Source organism: Podarcis melisellensis (assembly GCF_964234715.1).
Source record: "Podarcis melisellensis genome assembly, chromosome: 3".
Classification (NCBI taxonomy): Eukaryota; Metazoa; Chordata; class Lepidosauria; order Squamata; family Lacertidae; genus Podarcis; species Podarcis melisellensis.
Window position 1 is genome coordinate 72,170,526 of NC_138530.1, and position 17,512 is coordinate 72,188,037.

At 40.8% G+C, this 17,512-nt stretch overlaps 2 protein-coding genes across 7 annotated transcripts in view; one reads left to right on the top strand and one right to left on the bottom strand.

Annotated features, from left to right (window-relative positions):
- The window catches only part of BEND3 (BEN domain containing 3), an 11,998-nt gene extending 4,099 nt beyond the window's left edge, over positions 1 to 7,899 (top strand). For 3 of the 5 annotated variants that reach the window (XM_081904617.1, XM_081904618.1, XM_081904619.1), the window contains exons 2-4: positions 1,159 to 1,211; positions 2,193 to 2,407; positions 4,642 to 7,899. In XM_081904617.1, coding sequence (XP_081760743.1) covers positions 1,169 to 1,211; positions 2,193 to 2,407; positions 4,642 to 6,867 — 2,484 coding nt within the window. In that variant the 5' untranslated portion in view covers positions 1,159 to 1,168 and the 3' untranslated portion in view covers positions 6,868 to 7,899. Of the gene's footprint in view, positions 1 to 1,158; positions 1,212 to 2,192; positions 2,408 to 4,104; positions 4,289 to 4,641 lie in introns of those variants that run through there. The other 2 variants (XM_081904620.1, XM_081904621.1) reach the window with 2 other exon arrangements.
- Positions 7,900 to 9,675: 1,776 nt separating this feature from the next.
- MTRES1 (mitochondrial transcription rescue factor 1) lies at positions 9,676 to 17,249 on the bottom strand. 2 transcript variants are annotated; one of them, XM_081904685.1, is made up of 4 exons: positions 17,095 to 17,249; positions 14,309 to 14,753; positions 13,623 to 13,695; positions 9,676 to 11,505 (listed from the first exon to the last, which is right to left on the bottom strand). In XM_081904685.1, exons 2-4 carry the CDS (start codon positions 14,743 to 14,745, stop codon positions 11,329 to 11,331), a joined length of 687 nt encoding a protein of 228 aa, XP_081760811.1. In that variant the 5' UTR covers positions 14,746 to 14,753; positions 17,095 to 17,249; the 3' UTR covers positions 9,676 to 11,328. The 2 variants fall into 2 exon arrangements, with proteins under 2 accessions (XP_081760811.1, XP_081760812.1); XM_081904686.1 differs by having other exon boundaries at positions 17,099 to 17,204.
- Between the last annotated feature and the right edge of the window lie 263 nt (positions 17,250 to 17,512).

Genomic DNA, 17,512 nt, shown 5'->3' on the forward strand with positions numbered 1-17,512 from the left:
TTAAAACCTTGAGATGAGCATTTTTTGTACCAATCATTTTTAGGGTTTCAATCCTATACACACCTACCTGGCTTGAGCATAAGACTTCTTGAACACAGTGAGACTTACTTCCAAATGCATAAGATTATTCTGTGAAATGCTGAAATCAACTTTTTTAATGGAAAATGATTTCAGGCTTAGGTGCTCCGAGAAAAAACTGGTTTTGCATAGCGAGGTTGATACTTATGTCTGAGTCAACTGATGTTTTGGTTTCTAGAAGAAATCATTAGTAGCTCAGAGGAAATACTATGGGTTGTATCCAGAGTTGCCCGAGTTGGGTTGTGCTCACAGAAAGGGTACGTTCAGATCTCTGGTCTACATGCCTCTACCCCAACAAAATCTCTCAAGTTTGGGATACCACACATGTGAGGTAGTTTTGGGAATCTACTGAAGTAGGGAGAATTGTTGTAAATCACCTCTCTACACTCTCCCTCCCAGCTTTAGCTTATGGAAGCTCTCATGAATGCCAGTCCCTTCTTCAAATGGAGAGGTTCTGCTGGGTTCAGTACCGTGTATATTACAAATATCTATGTCGTCATGATTTTGTGTTAAGTAAACATGTTCTACATCTCTTTTGCTGATCTATGATCCCTTACTCCATTATAACCTCTGTCTTCATTCAGACTTTGATGAAGTTCCATAATGGTTCCCTGCATTCTTAAAAAAAACCCCCAGTGCTAATCCTTATTCCACAGCTGGCAATGGTGTCTCTTGTTCATCAAGAAGCAAGAGCTGAAGCTACCTCTGCATGCAACATCACATTTAAACCTCTCTCCCCATTATGCTTTTTTAAAGACTAGCTTGCCAAAATTGATAGATCTTCTTTTTTCTATATTGTACATTTAAATTTTTATTATTTATTGCTTTATTTATTTATTGTTGCAAACTGTCTTAGGACCCTAGCATGAAGGGAGCCATATAAATTTTATAAATAAATAGTCAGCAATGTTCCTCACACCAATATAAATGGGGGCAGCTTTTGTATGCAAACTATTTGAGTGCATTCTGAATATAAACCAGAAAAGCTGGATTTGGGCAGATGGCTTTACAGTACACATAACATGTCTCTCCTAAGCTGTATAGGCTTTTTACTTATTTCTTTATCTCTTATTATTGTAGAGTACGGAATATGAATTCAGATGAACTGTTTGATGATGAAGAAAACGCTGAAGGTAATGTTATTCCTTTTAATCTACTTTCTCATTAGATCAAAATACTTTTGAATATAGTCCATACCAAAATTACATTTTTATAACAAAGACTGTAACAAATGAAAAAATCTTATCACACATTGCTTTCCACTAATTTCCTTCTGCCTGTTTTGTCCACTTCTCTGGCTTCTTCTTTACACTGTAATTCTGTTGAAGCTCTTACATTCCGAATGCAGTGAAACTAGGGTTACTGTGTTTAATAACAAGAGAAGTTGGGGTGACTGTTTAAGCTATAGTAGAGGTGAGGAACTGGATCTGCCACACCAACCCTCATGGTCACACTGACAAGTTGGTGGCCGGAAATCACTTTATGTCATCATGGTGTTAGATGAAGCAATTTTCCCATTTCAAACCCTGTAGGTTAAGAAAGGCTTTCCCTGTGGAGCTTGCTATAAGTTCCATTTAGTGCAGGCATCCCTAACCTACAGCCCTCTAGATGTTTTGGCCTACAACTCCCATGATCCCTAGCTAACAGGACCAGTGGTCAGGGATGATGGGAATTGTAGTGCAAAACATCTGGAGGGCCAAAGGTTGGGGATGCCTGCTTTAGCGCTTACAGCAACCCTTGTTTTGGGCAAAGACCAGCTGCATTATGGAGTTACCAATGAGGAACTCCTTAATGCAGGCAGTCCCTGAAAACAATAATCCCAGCCTCTCATGGCAAGCAATAATCAGGAGAGCATCTTAGAGGCTCCCAAACGTTCCTTTGCAGCCGTGACTTTACCTGCCCCACCTCTGATGTCATAAATGAGTCAAGTGTGGGACAGATCAATGTGGTTTGGGGGAAATGGCCTCATGTGTCAAATTAGGACCCCATTGGGACTAATTAGACCCATGGACCAGAGGTGTCCCATTGCTGAGCTTTAGATTGTTGAATCCAGAATAGCTACCTATATATAATTCAGATCCAGTCAGTGACCAATTATTTTTCTCTTTCATCAGTTATTATCAAAAATATTATGAAAGTAGAAACAGACAAAGAAGATGAAGTCCTAGACTGCTCCGTAATATCAAGACCTGAAAAAAACACGCTGGATGGTTTAGTGACTTCTCTGCAAGAAACCAATAAACGGAAACGGACCTCGTTTGGTTGTGATAGCTCAGGAAGCCACCAAGAAATTCTACCAAGTCTGAAAAAAAGAGGCCTTACACAAGAGGTGATTCCTTTACATATGGATATTAACAGCATCTTGCTTAGACTTGTAGTTAACTATTTCAGATTGACAAGCAGTTCAATGAATTTAGTCAAACCAGTTAATCTTTGTTCCGTAATATTAAATACTCATTTGGGTGTTTTATTTTATGGAAATTGTAGGCTGCAACAAAGCAAAGAAGACACTATTTAGCCAAAAACAAACAAAGAGAAAACATGCATCCTAGAGATCAATAGATTTTTCTGAGGAACAAGGTGATTGCTGTTTTTTAAAGAGCAAAATTCAATAGATGTGTGAATTCAGCTGAGGAAATGGTGAATTTGACATTGCATGTAAAAACTCATGACTTACTAAAATAGTTATTTAAGATGTTGCAACCAATTTCATAGTTTTTCTTGCTACTGATGAATATGGTTTCTTGTCTGGATTTCATCTAAAATAGTCTACATAAACATTTGCACTTCAGTCCAGCAAGGTTAAACCAGAACCCAAACAGCTATTTTTGAGCTGTTTCCTAGGTGATATTTTGTACTTTCACTGATTCCGCCTGCTTGTAGCCTCTTCTGTTCCCCAAGAATTGCTCTGGAGAGTTGGAAAGCAGTGTGGCGGGGAGCCTACTGGAGGGGGGGATTGGCCCCCCTTACACCAGAAACCTGTGAACTAAAAAAACAATTCCATTCTGTAGATGGCATGCTTAGGGTTTAAGTTATTTCTGTTTTGCTTTTTAGGGCCAAGCCCTCACAAGGTGGCTTACAAAGTGAGATCATAACTCAAAGCTGAGGTTTTTCATGTTTTTAAGATGGAGTAGTCAATTCTTGCCGATTTGCCTTCATAGTATTTGAATATGTATATTTTACCTTTTACTAATTAGTATTTATACAGCAAGCTGTGAAAAAATATTTCTGATTTTTAAAGTCTAAATTCTTTCTTTTTTAATTCTAGTATTGAAATTTATGTTGCTGTTGCTGCTGCAAAGCAAAGCAAAGTATGTTTGCAAAATATCCATCTTATAGTGAATTAATGAAGACACCCAAATAATGTGAACTGCTGGTATAAAATAGTGCCTGAAATGTTTTGTGATCTCTTCCAAATGTCAACACTTTATAGGCTACAGCTCTTTTGTCATTGCTTCCATTTGCATGGAAATGGAAGACGCGGGTGGCACTGTGGGTTAAAACACAGAGCCTAGGGCTTGCCATTCAGAAGGTCAGCGATTTGAATCCCCGCGATGGGGTGAGCTCTCGTTGCTTGGTCCCTGCTCCTGCCAACTTAGCAGTTTGAAAGCACGCCAAAGTGCAAGTAGATAAATAGATACCACTCTGGAGGGAAGGTAAACGGCGTTTCCGTGCACTGCTCTGGTTAGCCAGAAGCGGCTTAGTCATGCTGGTCACATGACCTGGAAGCTGTACGCCGGCTCCCTCGGCCAACAAAGCGAGACGAGCGCCAAAACCCCAGAGTCATCCGCGACTGGAACTAATGGTCAGGGGTCCCTCTACCTTTTACCATTTGCATTATCAGAAAATATTGTACATCATTTAGCACACACATTCTCTTACAACAGTTTTCTTCCTTCAGATGTGCCTAGTGGAAAGTGAGTAGGCTGTGAAAGGTTCTCAATCTGGGCATCGCAAGGTTTTCAGTCTGGGTGTTGTTAGTTGAATACAGTACTGTTGCTTGGATCTTAACTATGCCTTTCACAGATTGAAGGTTTTAAATGTAGCGGAGGATCTCTTTGGCAGAAGGGGTAGTCAGTTCCCCTGATTTCACACTCCCCCTGCAGTCTTCCACTGGTCCAGACACGGAGCATAAGAGTCTACAGAGGGAATGAGGAATCAGCGAAAGATGACTCTCCCTCCTGTTGACAGGAACAAACTTGGAATCCAGGCCAGTGAGTTTGATGTAGGGGATCCTTATGCATATATGAGCTGCAATATTCTCAGAACTCTGATGTTAAGGAAAGGCTATTGATTTGAGTATTTTAGGCAGCTCCTAGACATGAAAGTTTAGATACTAATAAATACACAGGGAAATTTTCCCATACCCTCCAACTCCTCCACCCCCTTTCCAACCCATAGGGTAGGTGGAAGCAACTAACATAGTCTGTATCCAAACCTATGGCAGCATTGTGTTAAATTAATTTAGTGTTTAAAATTAAGAAAATCATGTTTTATAATTTATTCGTTAAGGATAAATAAGTTACTAATTTGAATACTAATGTTACATTTGTTCGTTGAAAGGGCCTTCTTTCAAACTTGATGCACAGAGATGGATCACCTACTCAGGAAGATGTGGAACAGCTAAACAAGAGCAAGAATCCTAGCATAACGTGGCTCGGTGAAGAAGAAGCCTTAAATAACACAATCATGCCATCATATAAGAAACCTCTGTATGGGATCTCACACAAAATTACAGAGAAGAAAAGTCTGCCAGGAACAGAGCAGTTCACTTCCTATGAGTTGTTTGAAAAGGTTAATCCTAGCAGTCCTTCCAATCTTCGGACATTGAATGAGCAACGTAAAAGAGATATGAGTGCTATCACACCTGTTGCTTCTGAGTCCGACCCAAATATATATTCTTTGATACAAAAAATGTTTTACACACTTAATACCTTAAATTCCAACATGACTCAGCTTCACAGCAAAGTAGACTTGTTATCACTAGAAGTCAGTCGAATTAAAAAGCATGTCAGCCCTACAGATGCTGTAGCAGAATTCAGGCCACCACCTGAGTACCAGCTGACTGCCTCAGAACTCAAACAGATCATGGATCAGAGTACATCAGGTGGAGATTTGGCTTGCCGACTACTGGTACAGCTTTTTCCAGAGCTCTTCAGTGAGGATGAGTTAAGCAGGACCTGCAGTACCTGTGGCTATCTTAACAAAAAGAAACTTGAGTCCCTTCATCTACAGCTCATCCGAAATTATGTAGAAGTCTGTTATCCTTCTGTGAAGAATCCTGCGGTTTGGCAGGCAGAGTGTTTGCCTCAGGTCAATGACTTTTTCAGTAGCTTTTGGGCACAGAGAGACATGGAAAATAGTCAGCCAGACTTACAGTCCTCCAGTTTTTATGAGACTGATCAAGTTATTGATGATAAGGAGGAGGATGAAGCTCTGCCCATGGACAGGAGTAGTTCCATTGCCTCTGAATGGGTATTTGATGCTCAGGATATAAATGAATTTTTAGATGAAGCTTCCTCTCCTGGAGAGTTTTGTGTCTTTTTATTACATAGATTGTTTCCAGAACTCTTTGATCACAGAAAGTTGGCCGAGAGATATAGTTGTTATGGAGAATGTGGAAAACAAGAGCTTGACCCGCAGCGACTTCAGGTAATTCGCAGGTACACAGAGATTTATTTTCCTGCTATGCAGGAGAGAAAGGCCTGGTTGCAGCATTGTGTTCAGCGAATAAATGATGAACTTGAAAGCATGTATATGGATGACAGTGAGAGTGAACAGATGAGAGAGGATTGCTATGATTCTTCTAGTTTGCCTGATGATGTGTCTATTATAAAAGTGGAAGATAATTTTGAATATGAAAGGCCAGGCAGAAGGTCAAAAAAGATTTGGCTTGTGCCTATAGACTTTGATAAGCTTGATATCCCTTCCCCTGATTTTGATGTCCCTATTCCAGACTACCTGTTAAGCAAGGAGCAGCTTAAGAACATATATGAGAGCAGTTTGTCAATCGGCAATTTTGCTTCTCGGTTGCTAGTTCATTTATTCCCTGAACTGTTTACCCATGAAAACTTAAGGAAGCAATATAATTGTAGTGGATCACTGGGTAAGAAACAACTTGATCCTGTTAGGATTAAATTAATTCGACATTATGTGCAAATGCTATATCCGAGAGCGAAGAATGATCGAGTATGGACATTGGAATTTGTTGGAAAACTTGATGAAAGATGTCGTCGAAGAGATACAGAGCAAAGACGCACATACCAACTGCAGCGAAAGGTCCATGTGCCAGGACCTGAAAGGAGAGAATTTTTGACCTATGCAATAAACCCGGAAAGATTTAAAGAAGAATTTGAAGGACCGCCATTGCCTCCGGAAAGAAGCAACAAAGATTTTTGCAAGATACCACTTGAGGAACTTGTTGTTCCTCCTCCAGACTTTCCTGTGCCTTCTCTGTATCTGCTGTCTGACAAGGAAGTAAGAGAAATAGTACAGCAGAGCCTTTCAGTTGGTAATTTTGCTGCCAGACTTCTTGTAAGACTTTTTCCAGAGCTGTTTACTTCAGATAACCTCAGACTGCAATACAACCATTCAGGGGCTTGTAACAAAAAGCAGCTCGATCCTGTCAGACTGAGACTAATCCGTCATTATGTTGAAGCTGTTTATCCTGTTGAGAAAATGGATGAAGTGTGGCATTATGAATGTATACCAAGCATTGATGAAAGATGCAGACGTCCCAATAGAAAAAAGTGTGATATACTGAAAAAAGCCAAGAAAGCAAAAAAGTGATGGGATCTTTTTAGTTTCCAAAGATGTTGACCACTAAATTATTTAGAAGCAGACTGAGACATCAGTCAGCCTGCTTTAGACTAATACTCAGAATATTCACTCAGCATTAGGGCAACTGATAAGAAAAATGTTGCTCTAACACATACGGGAAAGGGCAATACAGTGAGGATGGGGGAAAGGGGTGTAGGACAATCCAGTGGGAATGTCACTTAGAAGAACCTATTGAAATGAATGCATATTGTGGGAAAAGATGTAACACCATTTCAGGATGCCTGTATGTAGGCTAGGTTTCTGATAGTGCCCTTGCTACCTACCTGAATTGGTACACAGCAAATAATCATAAATTATTACAGATGTTCCAGTAGCATCTCATTTAAATATAATCATCAGTGAAAATAAATTATATAGTTTTAAATTTTTTAATTGGTTTTTTAGCAGTGAGTAGTCTCGTGCTCTTTAAAACAGTTTCTGTAGGTACCTTTAATCAGTCATTTGGAAACTAACTAATTTTTTAATTTTTCAAAGCTGTAGTTTTCGAAGTGCCATACTCTTTGAAAAAGAGTAGAGAATCAAGACAGTTTCTGTACTAATTACAGCTACTCCTTGTATTAGTTTGAATATTGGGAGAGTGAAGTACTACAAAATCAATGAACAGAAAAGTTACAATTTTCTTTAAAGGTTTCCCATTTTGTTGCTGGATGGTTGTAAAAGTTAAGATTATGATCATGGCATTATTTAACATGTGTTAAGATCGTAGTACCAATACTTCAGTTGTTAGTCATCTAAGTTATTCCATTGTCCTCAGTGTGACTTCTTGGTATAAAAGCTACTGGTATAAGCATAGGTTGTGAACTAGACTCTTGCCCTGTATCAGTAGAATATGGTGCTATTACCTGTTATTCTCACTACTTATATTTTAAAAATACTTGAATTGAGGAATGTACAAAAACATTTAAGCCCATATTATTTTTGTTAGCAAAATGATTGCAGCCTTTGAAAAGTTCAAAATATTAAATATTATATGTATCTATATATTTGATTATTTGGACTTCTATATAGCAAGGGCCCTCTTCATTGTATGTTGATTTTATATTTATAACTTCAAGTACAGTGTCACCCAGAGGATTTCAATATCATGGAGACTGTGAACTTTTCCTTAATCATTGTAACTAATAATTAACTTGAAACCTCTTTGTTTTTGAATTTACTGGAGTTTAGGTAAATACTAATGGATTGTATGCTTCCATTCAGTATGCCCAAACACCAGTGAAATGTCAGCCTTTCTCCCTTTTCCTGGAGGGCTACATCACACTAAGGCTTTGTTTTCCTTTTTCTTTGGCAGTTGTAACAGGGATAAATAAAATCATCAGGGGTTTTTTATTTACAGGCACTGGGCAGCTTGGATCCAGATGAAGTTAACTGCACTTTAGTCCCATTTGCTTAAATAAATGGGACTAAACCACAGCTGACTTCCTCTGGATGAAACCCACTGGATTTCTAAAATGCTCATGGAGCTTTCCAGCATTTAGTTCTGCTAATCCCTGTCTGTGGATCTGCTGTCTCCTTGAATAGGGCAGACTGCATAAATAATAGCTCCATGTGCACATTGGTTATGCAATGAGCTCTGGACTCAGATGCTTGTCTGATGCAGTGACAATGATCATTTAATACCAGTTATTTCTGGTTTAGCACATTCATTTGATACTCTTGTGCGATTATTTAGATCGTTATATATCCAAATAAAAATTTATATTGTAGCAACCAAATTAAATTTGATACATTAAAGCAGCTTTTAAGACTATATTTCTCCCACAATTACAAACCCTTTTTCTTTATTTCTTTTGAACCCCAAGAATGGGTCAGGCCCTGTTGAGACAGTTTAGTAGTAGACAATAGTCATTTTTTACTTAGGAGTTAGCAACATCCCAAAATAACACAACTAGAATCCATTAATATACTACCTGTGTCCTAATTAGAGTCAAGTCAACATTTTACCCAAGGCAAACTGATATGTCTATATTTCTCTGTATAATATTACATATTTAGCAAAATGCAGGGTTTGGGTGTTCTTTAGTTGTGCTCCCCAATAATGCCAACTTCTTTGGACAACATAAAGCAGCCTTCCATAATCTGGTGCTCTTCCAGTGTTTTGGACTACAATTTCTGCAAGTCCCAGCCAGCATGATTAAGGGTGATAGGAGTTGTCGACCAAAACATGGAAGGTTCTATGTTAGGGAAGGCTTATAAAAGAACGGTGAAAATAGTGTGATGTTAGAAAAATGTAGTTATTTCTTAACTTAAAAGTATATACACTATACTTTTTTAAAAAAAAAAAACAGTGTATCTCTGAAATCCTACAGGGTTATTGGGGTAAGAAGACAGCCAAACCTAGCAGCACCAAAGTTGTACAGGTGCTGTTTTTCTTCCCCTATTTTGTCTAAATTGGTTGGTTGTTTTTTTAGGTTTTTCCTCCTGTTGGTCCCAGATTGGTCCCCTTGGCTGTTATACTTCTCTCTATATTCTGGCCCTAGTGGATCCAAATTAGCCCCCATCATACCCACTTTTGGCAGACGTCCCTCTTTTTCCTGGGGCCTTGGAATGCCCTCTCAAAACCTATAGATTTGTGCCCTTGTCCATGTTTAGAAAATATTTTGAGTAACACCATAGAACAGGTCTAATTTCTTTTGATACAACCAATGGGATACAGTCCTATAATTATTTCACTATGTTCATCATAATCATTTTGAAAACCAAGACCTTACTAGTCCTTACAAATCTTTAAAGGACACAAAGAATGCATTTACACTGTTTCATATATTCTGAAGGACTTTATTAAGCTAGTTTTAACACTAGGATTTCTTATTCACATGGCAACAAATGACATTTGAAGGCAGCCACAATTCTGTATTAACAAAAATAACAGTGTGTGTGGGGGAAGCATTTTTAGGGTGACATACAATACTTACCTTTAAAGTTTCATCATGTGCTTTGATTTCCTATATCATATGAGTGTTGGTGATAAGGCGACCATTATATTTTCACATGATTTTCTCTTTATCCTCGAGCACCTCTTCATCTGGTTGCTAAGGGCTCATCAACAATTACTTTTGTGCCACATTTCTAGGCACAGATCCACACTTTAAAGCACTGCTTCTGAGCACTTTTTCTTTTCCCAAGCGCTTTCCACGCAAAGACACACTCTTTACTTCTGAATCAGAGCAAACAGCAATCCGCAGCTAACCCAAATTACCATTCATTCCAATTCAGCATTAAAGAGCAGTTTCGTGGGGAAAGTGCTGCGGCCAATAAATAAATAAAAAATAATTGCCCGGAAACTGCTTTAAAGTGCGAACCTGTGCCTAGAAAGCGTGGGCAAAAGGCAAGTGTGGATGAGCCCATAATCTACAATGGCTATGGAAACAAACTGAATTCTACAGGTGTTTTACTAAGCTGCATGTCCAAATTAATGCATGGGACACAATAAGTTACCTGCAAACAGAAGCTCTGTACTTTGTGATACAAAGCTAATGCCCGTTAAAATTTGTAGACCTATGCTGTCTGATCCAGGGACTCATCTGTATTCCAGTGTGCATGTAGACTTCTGTATACGTCTGCAGAGGAGATCACTCTGTATGTAGAGGGCTCTGCATCCAGAACCACCACTTGGGTTGAAGTGATGGAGCAATCTACATGTTTAAGATGTCCATGCTCTCACTGGAACAAGCATGGGGCTTTTTCATGTGCAGTGTACATGACTATGGCTTTATAACACAGTGCACTGCTAAGCCAATCCCTATATACACTGGAGTTCCTGAGACAAATCATTCCATGGAAGCACAAGGCCTACCTGATCTTGCCCATGTCCCCTATGAGTAAGGGAACTCTGCTCTAGTAAACGTAGCAGCCAGCATACTAAAATACATTTCACAAAAGATACCACCAGACAATATGTAAAAGGAAAGCAACCATAAACCATCAGCACCACAGCTCAGTGATTACACATGGAAATGGAAAGCTGTATTGTTAATCTACCAGGTTGGGGGGTTATTATTTAAAAAAGAAAAACCAGGTTCCTGAACTGACTGGCTACTGTTATCACACCACACAATGAGTAAAGAAAAGCCAGGCTTTCTTCCCACTCAAGTTGTTTAGTTTTGGGCTTCCGGGTCATGTCATTTAAACAAAAGCAGAGAATACTTAAAATTAGCCTTCCCTTTTATTCCTTTGTTCTATCTTTTCATAGAAACATTGCTTTCTCCCTCAGTATGGAACAAAAGCAGTAAACTAAAAAGTCACGGGCAAAGTGATGTTCAGAGTAAGGAAGGTGGCATCATGCCATCGCATACCCATTTAAATATTTTCTTTTAAAAAAGAATGCAGGAATTTTGTTTAACCAAAATTCATATATTGTATAACCAACAGTTGTTCACAAGGAAACCTCTGCCACATGCAAATCCTAGTTCACTTAAATACATCCTGCTTGGGCACCTTTAAGTTCCTCCAGCGCCTTAACACCACTCTGTATTTTTCATCGTTGACCTTGTCAGATGCCTTCTTTAAGACAACTCTCATAACTACAGCAGTTTCTGTTTCTTTGTCCTCTCCAACTATCAGGTCCAGTGTATCACCGACTTTTACCTGAAGATTTGGGGTGGGGGCGGGGGAGAGAAAGAAACACAACATGTTTTATTTTGCCTCCAGAAATAAGTTGGAGTAACTTGCTTGGCATTTTGATCCCTGCACTTTTCATCCGGGACCTTAGAGAAAAGCAGCCAACAGAGCTGCAGAGCATCGGCTATGATGGAAGTGCTGCAGCTTCATCTCTCTACTGTCTTGTGAGCTTCTGCAATGAGGACAATATGGAGATTTCCAAGCAACCATGGCCAAAGAGTCTTGTGGCACCTCAAAGAGGACTGCCAGGGGTGGGGGGATAGGCAAAGAATGTATCAGTTGCTGGGAAATGAAGTGGGAAGAACCCAGGTCCTGCTTATGGTATGGGCTTCCTATCGGCATCTGGTGGGCCACTGACAACAGGATACCTCACTAGATGTGCCTTTGGCCTGATGCAGCAGGGCTTTTACGTCCTTAATCTATGGTGGCACAAGCTGTTGTAGTTGCACAAAAGCTGATGGCATCATTGAAGTATTAGAGTGCAATCTTAACACCGAATCTGTGCTGCAAGAGGAAATGAGGAACAGGCAGAGGTAGTCTCTCAGCTTCAATAGGCTCTGCCACCATTATTATTATTAAATTGATTTGTTACATGCTGTTCACCCTAAGGTTCCTGGGTGGTTTGCGACCATTTAAAATAGAGCGAAAAGGAACCCCAATCCAAAATAAATTACGAATTACAATCATAATAATGGGGGGGGTTGTCTTCAAAATATATATCTCAAGTGTCAAAATCCAGGGGAAAGAGGTGCGTCTTCAGCATATGATGAAAACTGTTTAGTGAACTCTCTGGGGATTTCCACAACTTAGGGGATGCCCAAAGAATGCTCTTTCCCAGGCCAACAATCCTTACCTTCTGAGGGCGGTGGAATTACCAGGCAGGCCCTCTGTACTTATGTCAACACTGAAGAGGGTCTGTAGACGAGGCAGCCTTTCAGGCATTTGAGGCCTGAGGCACCCACCCAAATTGTGAGGGGTTAGGAGGCTTGGACTACTGCAATGCGCTCTACGTGGGGCTACCTTTGAAGGTGACTTGGAAACTACAACTAATCCAGAATGCGGCAGCTAGACTGGTGACTGGGGGCGGCCGCCGAGACCATATAACACCAGTCTTGAAAGACCTACATTGGTTCCCAGTACGTTTCCGTGCACAATTCAAAGTGTTGGTGCTGACCTTTAAAGCCCTAAACGGCCTCGGTCCTGTATACCTGAAGGAGCGTCTCCACCCCCATCATTCTGCCCGGACGCTGAGGTCCAGCGCCGAGGGCCTTCTGGCGGTTCCCTCATTGCGAGAAGCAAAGCTACAGGGAACCAGGCAGAAGGCCTTCTCGGTAGTGGCGCCCGCCCTGTGAAACACCCTTCCAGCAGATGTCAAAGCGATAAACAACTACCTGACATTCAGAAGACATCTTAAGGCAGCCCTGTTCAGGGATGTTTTTAACGTGTGATATTTTAGTGTATTTTTGGTTTCTATGGAAGCCGCCCAGAGTGGCTGGGGAGGCCAAGCCAGATGGGCGGGGTATAAATAATAAATTATTATTATTATTATTATTATTATTATTATTATTATTATTATTACTACTGCCAATAGTTACTGGCATAAGGCCCAGAAGAGGGCTTTGGGAAATGAAGTAGGATCAGCAATGGATCCACTGGAAATGGGACCCATTTGGGCCCATCTGCTGCACCAGCCTGAATCTTATCCAATAAAATGGAGGGCAGAGTTTTCACAATGGCTCTTCATCTTTGACTGTTATACTATAAACGAAGCAAGACAGGGTGCAATCCATACTACTGAAATCATCCACTCACTTAACTAGGGTAGGCCGGACGTTCCTATTTTTGATGTTTTAAACTCTTCCTAGTAACTCAATGAAGGTGCAGCAGGTGGCAACCTTTATCCTAGGCGCTGATCCTGCAAACAAGTGTGCCCTTTATGAGGATCTATTATTCTAGTAATATAAATATTGTATGTGTAGAATGAGATAATGTGGATAAGCATTTGCCAGTTAAAGATAATTTGAGTTTTTGGCATATAACCTCTTTTCAGTTTAAGACATAAACTATTTTCTGGAAAACCTTACCGCTCTGCTCTTCTTCCATAGTTTCTCTCCATTCAGCCTGAGTTCGCCATTATAGAACGCATCTTCCACTTTGCTTTGAAACGAAAAGAATCCTTAATTTTTCTTACATATACATTAACCACTGCTAGTGTCCCATAAAAAAAAGCCACCAAGAATACACATAGCCAGTAAAACACCTTCAGCTACTTCTGCACATATCTTTTCTAACATGGCAGATTTAGAAGCACAATGTCTGTGCAAAAGGCAAGAACAGGGCCTTAGCGAGGTAGAATCAATGCTGTAATTCTTAAGTCTAAGTAAAGCTTTCATATATTAAACCAAAGTTTAATATTGGGTATATCATAGTGCCAGCGAAGCTTGAGGTTTGAAGGCAAGGTCACTGGACTGCAAGTTAGAAATTTTTGAAGTACAGACTCTTCAGTAAGTTTTAAAATGAGATTTCTTTTGTTATTAAAGTTGAATTTGCTAATTCAAAGGGTCCCGTTTATTTTTTTAACTGGGCAGTCTACTCCGGTAGGAATTTCTGAAAACATTTCTTAATGGTAGAAGTGACAAATTTCCACTGTCTTTATTCCTGATGAAAAAGGCAGATGATAATCTACAACTAGCTTTAGTAGTAAGGAGCATAAAAGAAAACCATTGGCTACCTCTTTTGATCTATTTTATTTGCAAATTATTATACTTACTTTCTTGCAATGTCTAGACCAGCTTTCATTATTACATCATATCGAAAAGACTGTACTACTTTTTCGAGATCTTTGTAATCTTTCACTATATTAGGATCATCCTCAAACTCATCTTCTGAATCACTTATCTCTTCATTTTCATCTTCTTCCTCAGTCTCCTCTGGCACAGTTTGTTTTGCGTTCTTCCGATAACTTTTGTTGCTTTTGAGACGTACAGAAATCCTCAGTGCACTTTTGGGCAATGGTGTTAAAAATACTTGGTGTTTTAAAGGAGAAACACATAAATGTTTGGGGGCAATTGCCGTTACTTGCTGCTGGCTTGCAGAATAAAGAAGCCTTTTCCAGGGTGTGCAGAGTTTATAAGGGGAGTTCTCCACGAGACCAAGCCAAACATTTAGATTTCTAAAAGCACCAAGCGGCAATCTGCAACCCGTCATAGCATACCCTGGAACAAAAGATTTAACAGTCAGTTTGGCTCAGTAACTAATGAGTTTTACAAGATTCCTAAAAGCTGAGTATTCTTCAATAAGAATTAGTAATCCACCTCCCCATGCATTAAACAATGACAGAAGTACAGTGATACCTCAGGTTAAGAACTGAATTCGTTCTGGAGGTCCGTTCTTAACTTGAAACTGTTCTTAACCAGAAGCACCACTTTAGCTAATGGGGCCTCCTACTGCTGCCGCGCCACCGGAGCACAATTTCTGTTCTCATACTGAAGCAAAGTACTTAACCTGAGGTACTATTTCTGGGTTAGCGGAGTCTGTAACCTGAAGTGTCTGTAACCTGAGGTACCACTGTACTGTAGAAAGAGTTTCAGATGGTTTTTTTTTTATAAAATTTTTTTTTCAAGAGAACCAGGTTCTAATCATTAACATAATATTTATTCACCATAGTTCATAATTGATTAAGTTAAGCATTTTTAAAGCCCATTTTCCCTTAATTATCTGAACTAGGGCTTAAAAGTGCTCTACTTAGCCTGTATTTTACTGGTAATGCATCTTGCACTTGTATGAACATGTACCTGAAGTAAGCCATGTAAGTTGCTTATACAGATTTCATAACTGTCCAGAGTCCCACCATATAAGCCAAAATGGCAGATGTTGTTGTTAACTCCCTGCATAGTGTCACAAAGAGCTATACGAATTCAGTAATACCATGATCTGCAAGACCAACATAATACTGCTGTCTTAAAACTTGTCCAGTCCTAAATATTGCAGCAAAAGAAGGAAGTCCTTACTGTTCTCCCATTTGAGCTGTGTCACAACCAAAAAAGGCCATGCATTGGCTTTTCTTATTGGAGGCAGTGGTCACCTTTGCCAAACAATGGGGAAATATCCACTCCCCTATAACCTGCAAGATACCAAGGACTTAAAGGGCAAAGGGCCTTTTCTGCATTGACCCTCATCTCTCTGAAACCCATTGCCACCTGCACTCCAACAGACACTGTCATGTCAGGTGTTCTGCAAAGCCCTAAAGACTCACTTGTTCTCAACTGCTGTTTCCAAAGTTGGTTTACAGTTCTCCACATCATTGTGTTTATAATCAGGAACAGGGCCTTTTTCATGACAGCACTCACCAGATCCTTACCTCTTCTTTTGCTGCCCATCAAAGACATTTTATGCTGGCACCCATGGCACCTTTATCAATATGTGAGTATCAACCCCTCATATTTTATTTTAAAAATCACTCTCAGGCAGTAGGGGGGTGGGACTTGGTACTGTTGTATTGTTATTTCTGATGGTCTTATCTGTACAGGTGTATTTCATTGCATTTTACTACAAGCTGCCTTGAGAGGAGTTTTACCTTTAAAGGCAGCCCAAGAATACTATAAATTAATAATCAAAACTTAGAAAGTTGGCAGAGGGTGTTCCCTCCACCACCAAAAATCTGTATTTTTCTCCACCACCATACACACTTTTTTTCTCCTCCACCTCATAAGCCCTTGGTGTCCAGTTGTGCGGAAGCGATGAACCATACAACTTCATTTTCTCTGGAACAGGTGTGAACCACAAACACACAAAAGAGAACAGTGCCATACTCTTCCTTCACAAATACTTCTACAATAGTTACTGTTTCTTAGATCTGTACAACCAAAACCATTTGTGCATAAACACATCATTAAATAAGGGGGGGGGATCTACCCCTAGTCCATGCCTTATCACCAGATTGTTGGAACAAGTTCCGATGGGAAAGGGAACTGGAGTTAAACCTCTGAGGGATTTTTGATATTTTATTTTTTAAGAATTTCCCCCTATAACATTCATAGAATATCATACAGTATATTGCTTTTACAGTTCAATCCTATGAGTGAAACTTTCCACGTAAGTTATCGCGGTGGACAACTGGTGATCACCATTTAATATCAAGCCCCGTAAGTTCAGTAGGTAAGTGACCTTACGACTGCAGACACCTCCAGCCCTATTCTACGCCTCATAATTACTCGGAAATAAATATTAACGGTGCCGCGTTTTTCAGCGGGGGTTTTCCTTCCAGGAAAGTGCGCATAGGACTGCAGCCTTCGCTCAACGGAGCCTTCACTCCCAAGGAAACGCACGCGTGGGGTTCTTGCAACCCGCCCCTTTGGTGCGGTACAAATAAAAAGAAGCCTCGGACAGCGACACTGAACTAGGTGAGACTTAAGGCTTCCCAGTCCATGGGGGATTTGCACGGGGAGCTGGTGGAGCTTCGGACCCGACCCCGGCCTCTCTTAGCCCACAGCAAAAAACCCTCCCCCCCCCAAAAAAAAGCGGCTCTCCTGAACCAGCTCGCGCACGCCACGCTACCTGCCTCCGCCGGGCGCCCGCAGCCCCGGCCCTGCCGCTGCTCCTCGGTGCTCGGCCCGTGCCCGTCCTTTTCCCCGCTTCCTCTCAGCTCGGTGGCGAAGGAGCAGCGGAGGCGGAGCCACGCTCGGTCGGACGCAGCCGGCGCCCTCTGCTGGCCAGGAGCGCCTCGGAGGACTCGGCCGCGGGCTTGTGCCGCCGCCGCCAGCTCCTCACCCAGTCGAAGCGCTTCCCTGGGAGCCAGTTCTGAGGACCTTCGTGGGAGCAGCTTTCCTCTCGCCACCCCCCCCCCCGCCCGCCCGCACACCAATAAAAACGGCTCGCAGAGGAGTCTGGCTGACCGCCCCGATCACGCGAGGGCTGCAGCGGGTCTAAGGAACACAGCAGCTCCACGCGCAAACCGGCAGCCAAGGAAGGTTGC

Excerpts from the sequence above, each read along its gene's own strand:
- MTRES1 (XM_081904685.1), bottom strand. The coding sequence starts at position 14,745 with ATGACGGGTTGCAGATTGCCGCTTGGTGCTTTTAGAAATCTAAATGTT. Across the intron at positions 13,696-14,308 it reads GGTCTAGACATTGCAAGAAA|CAAAGTGGAAGATGCGTTCT; the intron begins GTAAGTATAATA and ends TTCGTTTCAAAG. Across the intron at positions 11,506-13,622 it reads TATGGAAGAAGAGCAGAGCG|GTAAAAGTCGGTGATACACT; the intron begins GTAAGGTTTTCC and ends CCAAATCTTCAG.